The sequence below is a fragment of the Olea europaea genome, chromosome 16 (assembly GCF_002742605.1).
Source record: "Olea europaea var. sylvestris chromosome 16, O_europaea_v1, whole genome shotgun sequence".
NCBI classification, from domain to species: Eukaryota; Viridiplantae; Streptophyta; class Magnoliopsida; order Lamiales; family Oleaceae; genus Olea; species Olea europaea.
The window spans coordinates 2,790,043-2,796,424 of NC_036252.1; the positions used below are offsets into that span (position 1 = coordinate 2,790,043).

General features: G+C 33.7%; 1 protein-coding gene across 5 annotated transcripts in view; it reads left to right on the forward strand.

Annotated features, from left to right (window-relative positions):
* The first annotated feature begins 2,227 nt into the window (after nt 1-2,227).
* Nucleotides 2,228-6,382, forward strand: part of LOC111411706 (ubiquitin-conjugating enzyme E2 28-like) — a 21,866-nt gene continuing 17,711 nt past the window's right edge. Inside the window, exons 1-5 of one of the 5 annotated variants that reach the window (XM_023042270.1) lie at nt 2,228-2,264; nt 2,355-2,452; nt 3,505-3,632; nt 4,065-4,169; nt 5,038-5,344. In XM_023042270.1, the coding sequence (XP_022898038.1) occupies nt 2,383-2,452; nt 3,505-3,632; nt 4,065-4,169; nt 5,038-5,181 (447 nt within the window). In that variant the 5' untranslated portion in view covers nt 2,228-2,264; nt 2,355-2,382 and the 3' untranslated portion in view covers nt 5,182-5,344. The other 4 variants (XM_023042269.1, XM_023042273.1, XM_023042271.1 and 1 more) reach the window with 4 other exon arrangements.

Consider the following 6,382-nt stretch of genomic DNA (forward strand, 5'->3'; position numbering starts at 1 on the left):
CCCTACGTAGAACGTGCTAGCGGCATGTGATTTCAATTTTTGTTTCACATTTGTGCTAGCTGGTATAACTAGCACTTCTCATGATGCTAGAATCTTAGCTAGGGTTATACATAACCCTGAGATTCACTTTCCACAACCAACGAACGAAAAATATTATCTGATAGACTCAGGGTTCGCCCATCGACCTGGGTATATGGCCCCGTATAACGGTGCTGACATATTGTATCATTTTCAGCAACTTTACGATGGGGAGACAGGACGCAGGCGTAACTTTTGAAATGCACGCAAGAAATTCAATTTCAGGCACTCGTCATGCAGAAACGTTATAGAACGTGCTTTCGGAGTTTGGAAAAACCGTTGGAAAATACTTGATCGTATGCCGAGCTATAATTTCAAGGTACAAACAGCTGTTGCAATAGCAACTATGGGTATTCAAAACTTTTTTCGACGGGCGGGCGTGGTTGATGAAGCATTCACGAGAGCTGAGACGGACCCCGACGTAGCAGAGGTCGAGCTACCGGATGAACATGAAGAACTTGCTGCTGAAATATATGCACCAGAAATCCAACGAAACGAGTGGGATCGTTTCAGAGATTATTTGGCACAACAACCGTGACATTCACGGTTCGTTCGACGTTCTACGCATACTCATTCAATTTTTTTTAGTGAATCTCTTATCTTTGGTGCATGTAATTTTCGAATGTGGTAACCGAATTGGAATGAAGGGATGAATATCTTTTGTAAGTGAATTTTTTTCCAAGAAGAAACGTCTCTTTTCCATTTTTTTTCCAAGTGTTCACGTGTTCATTTTGTTTAAAAAATTCACAACTGTGGGACCCTTTATTGTTGGCACACTCTCTTTTTTGCATTGAATAGTCAACGAATTATTGAATTCTTCTGAGCATTCACGTGATGGCTAAACCAATTTGAGGGCAAATATGAGAATATATTTGAATAATAAATGCACCATACTCAAGGATTTTAGGATGATTTGATAGAAAAATCACTTGTGAATTTTTGACAATTACTCCCAGTCACACGCCTAAATTTTATTGTAAAAAATCATGTAATTTCCTATAGATTTATTGTCTCAAATAATAAGCTAATATTTCAAATAAGAATTATTATTATTATGAATAACAAATATTGTGATTGAGTTAGTAATTTTAAATGTTACAAACAAACTAGTTTAACAACTTAGCCATTGTTTGGTGTTGATTTAAATCAAATTTTAATCTAATTAAAGTCAAACAATTAATATTAGCCACTATTTAGCCCTTGTTTGAGCTTCATTCTAGTGAAAAAATACATTTTAAAATAGTATATTGATGAAAAATGCGTGGTAAAAAATAAATAAAAGTCATAAATTTGCGTATAACATTATTTTATTGAAAAATGTATGGTTGAAATGAGGTCAAATCATTGTTGAAAAATATATTTTGATGAAAAATAAGATTCAAACAAGGGATTAATGAGTCCCACAGCTTTCAATCACACGTTTCAATTTTTTTTTATCAAAGTCTACTAAAGATCTATGCCCCGTTTGTTTTTCATTCTTTTGTCACAAAAATGAAAAATATGACTATTATCCATCACATCAAGCCACCATATTTGACTTCCTTTCTCTTATGTGGATCCCGTAACAATTATATTTTTCATTCTCATTCTTGTAAGAACGAGAATCAAATGGTGGCCTAATTTTAATCATTACCAAATAGGGACTTAGCTCATGTTTGGTGCCCATTATTTAAAAAAAAATAGTTTTGAATCCACATTTGATTCTTATTCTTTTGCCACAAAATGAAAAATATGATTGTTATTCATCATACAAAGCCACCATATTTGACTTGCTATCTCTTGTATGAGTTCCGTAACGACTATATTTTTCACACTCATTCTTACAAAAATAGATACCAAACAGGGCTTGAATGGTATTTTTAGGAAAATGTGTGATTAAATAGTAGGGAAACGTTTTGAATTTACATGCGAAATATTTTAGTGTATTAATGTGTGATTAAAAATAATCCAATAACAAAAAAAATTAAAATTAAATAAATAAAAATTAAAATAATGAGCACCAAACAGTAACTTAGTTTTTAAGACAGTTTTTCTCTTAAAGTCAAATTAAAGATTTCCGTAGATTGTCCAAACAGCACGGTTCACACCGTCAATTTTATAATGATCAAGTACTTATCAAAATGAGGAACTATTATCTGATCCACAGGAAAGAATAAAGCAAAGTCATCCAATTAACATCCGAACAGGTGAGTCCACGCCGTATACATTTATCTTCCCGCACGCATATATTCACATACATTTTTCAGCTTTTTTCCTGAAATAAGAATATTGGACAGATCGATATCTCTGTGTTGATTTGTTTTGATGGCTTCGAAACGGATCTTGAAGGAGCTCAAGGATCTACAGAAAGATCCACCCACCTCTTGCAGCGCCGGTAATTTTTTGGACCCATTTATTTCTTTGTTATTTCTTCACGCTTTTTTTGTGCGTGTAATTATCGTTACTTGATCTGTTGTATTAGGATGTGTAAATAAATTTAGGGAACAATATAGAAACCTTTTTATCATTTTGACTTTGCGTAGCGCGCTAAAATAATTTTGATTGTAAAAGAGGTACATGGAATGTGCAAAAACATGTTTTTTTAAATATGGTTTTGTGTATATTAGTGCTTGAGCTACAGATCTGGTTTGGCTTAAATTATTTTGAGCTTTTCTTATTAAGGATTGCATAATCTGCTCCCCGATGCATTTGGGATGACTTTTTCCAATAATCAGTTAGCAGTTTCTCTGATTATTTATGCTAGAGATTCCGAGGCCTTCTTTTAGATTATGGGTTACTGAGCATAGAATTTCCTATAATCCAGATCCATCCCTGGAAGTAAGTGGACATGTTAATCATTTATCAGCCAGCTCGAAAAAATATTCAAAGAAACCAAATCATCAGTATTCATCACTAATGAGATTGCTACAGCTTATTAAAAATCTAACTTTAATAGCTGCGCCAAGCTATCTTGTCTGATTATTTATCATTTAATATTAATGTGCATCTAACAAAATGTTTCTCAAGAATATATATTTAGCAAATGTTTGTGTTTCATTAAATCCTAACTCTGTTTTTCTCGAACTCATTTTCAACTACACTTTCCCGCGATAAAAAATTTTGCATGTACACCCAAAACTTTTTCCTACCTTCTAAGCACATATATTTTGAAAAAATAACTATTCCAAAACTCATTTTCCCCAAAACTTTTTAATGGAAGACAAACAGAGGCTTAGTTTTTCTCTTACGCTGTCAAGTTATGTATAATGATGTTAACCTGTGAAGAGCTTTTGCTTAAAACTTCTTGACATTGGTGATAAATGAAATGAACTGCCCAAGTATATGTTAGTTTTGGTATATTCCTCCCACTTCTATCTTGTATGCTTTGACTACCAACTATTTGATATCTTTAGCTGATTGCTATTGCATTCCTTTCGGCATTGACAGGACCTGTTGGTGAGGACATGTTTCACTGGCAAGCAACAATAATGGGTCCTCAAGATAGTCCATATGCAGGGGGAGTATTTCTAGTCACTATTCATTTTCCTCCTGATTATCCGTTCAAACCTCCCAAGGTATATGGATTTGTTTTGAAATTGTTATGCTGGGGAAAAAAAAAGAACATTTCTTGTGCGCCTTCTTAATTTCACTACTGGTTTTGTAGATGACATTATTGTTGCACTTTCCATTTCAGTGAAAGTTTGTTGGAGTATTCTATTAAATGATTTGCTTTGAAATAGATAGTGTGTCAAGGTCAATTATGTGGAGAGATGATCTGTACAAGTTCTTGTGCATAAATTGTTTGGTTCTGACTTTCTGCTCTATTAGTAATGGTTTTCTTTCATTTTTTTTTATATGACCATTTGCTTGATAAATGTGAAGTGTAATGTGACCACATACATATTCCCGTTCCATTTGTCATTGCAGTTGTATATATTTGACTCGTTATCTTTCCTCAATTTGGACAAACATATTTCTTAATATTATTTTTGGTTGGATCTTTGCAGGTTGCATTCAGGACAAAAGTTTTTCACCCGAATATAAATAGCAATGGTAGTATATGTCTTGACATCCTAAAGGAGCAATGGAGTCCTGCCTTGACAATTTCCAAGGTTATCTGTTTTTTAGATTTGGAGGTTTCTTGTTATTTATCTGATAGTAACCCAGTTATTTGAGACTTGACAGGTCACACTCAAATTTCCATCTTTTTTGTCCACATGAGGTTCTTCTCCAAAATGTGGGTGCCGTGTACCTGATATTTTTGGGATGTGTAAAGCCTTAAACCTCTCAATGTAAAAAATTTTTGTTGTGTTTGTTGTCCTGTGATTTCTGCCAATTCAGGCAGAGTTCTTTTCTAACACCTCTCCCCTTGTTTTTCCTTTCTGCATTATTTGGAGTGCATATTTGGTTAACATTTAAAAAACTGATTAAATAAGTTCTGGAATAAATAATTCTCAAGCTGGTCTATTTTGTAATAAGTTCGTTCAAGTTGCTTTGCTGAATGTATCTTCAACATTAGTGTCCAAATGAGTAACTTCTTTTACTTTCTAAGTAACTATCCAACGAGTTTGGGAAACAAAAACTTAAATCCAAGTAACTTTGAAGCATATCCAATCATGCTGGAAGGTTTTAAAGTTGCATTCGACGTAATAGTGGCTGCTGCTTGATTTCCTGCATAAATAGGGTCCCCATTAACTGATTGAAGTACTAGGACCTGATTTGAATGCTGTTGCCAATGTTATCTTTGATACCATTTTAATCCCTTGTGAAATCAGATATTGCTCTTCTTAATGTGTGCACATTATCAATTATTGCTTATCATTATTCTAAGGTTGCAAGTGTTAAACAAGGTTGAATATATCATTCTAACAGTATGATACAAAGTGTGAAACCCTGTCGAGGGAAAAGAAAAAACTATCCTTAATAAGGAAACCAGTATCAAGTAGTATCTGAGGGGAAGGGTCTTGTATATATTTGCAGGTGTTACTCTCTATCTGTTCACTTTTAACTGATCCAAACCCAGACGATCCCTTGGTGCCGGAGATTGCCCACATGTACAAGACCGACAAGGCCAAGTACGAGCAAACTGCAAGGAGCTGGACTCAGAAATATGCTATGGGTTAGTGTGATTTTCCTCGAGGGCAGTTTGTTTTATGTAGAAAATGATGTCTCTTGTTGTAATGGACAAGTCACAAGTGTAGTATATACCTTTGAATTGTTGCCTATTGGAAGACAAAGATTATGCTTTGAATTGTTCATATGGAACACTATTTGGGAAAAGACTATATATGTTTGTTTGTCTTGTTTAAGGTGTAATTTTGAGTAATGCTCTTAAATTGATTTCTATATCACTGTGAAAAGGAGCAATGAAGCTTGTCTTTACAGAGTCGTTCGCGTGTCTTAGTTGGGACGAGCTTGTGATAGGGACAACAATCGAAGTTTTCTTTAAGATCGCTTTCTCCAATCTTTTGGAATGCGTTAAATTTTATATCTACATGAAAGTATGCGAATGTATCCAATGTGCTCAGATATTAAGTTGTCCAGGCAAATTTCATGACGTTGTTGTACCTACTAATGCGTTTCAGTTTCTATTGAAATGTATTTTGCAAACCTCGTCCAATACTGGCGAAGTCAAAGGAATTTCAAAAGGCTCGCGCCAAGTATGACAAACCTATTCCCGTTCAGGTTGGCAAAGGATTACAGTCTAATGTAGGAGAAATGTTTGAAGCACGATTTCGAGGCCAATAACATGACATATAAGTTAATAAATCGTGATAACAGTATTAGTTATGAGTCGGCCAATAAAAGGTTAGCAATTGTCAAATATCACAAATTTTGACCTATAAATTTTTTTAATTGTGACCGTAAAATAATTTGTAATATTTAAAAATTATGATTTTTGATCGAAAAATAATATATGACTAATTAAAATATGAATCTGTGACCAAATGTATAGATATGTGACATTAATGTATGACAAAACCGAATAAATTGAATACTAATTCAATCATTAAATCTGCAATTTTTCCTTAATCGTGAATAATTGTCTACTGTTGCGTGAATAATTGTGTGGGTTTGGGATGTAAATATATATTTTAAGGAGTTTGTTCAAGTGTGGAAACTGGATGCTTAATTTTAGGGATTTAATTGCAACAAAATCCTCTCTCTCTCTCTTTGTCTCTTATTTTTGAAATTAAAAACTTGTCATCTTAAAACTGAAATATAACATAGTTAATGTAGGGACTATGAAATTTTCCCAATCTATAAATATCCCATACCTGAGAGAAATGCATACAATTCAATTTTTTTTCTCCTCAAATAGTCC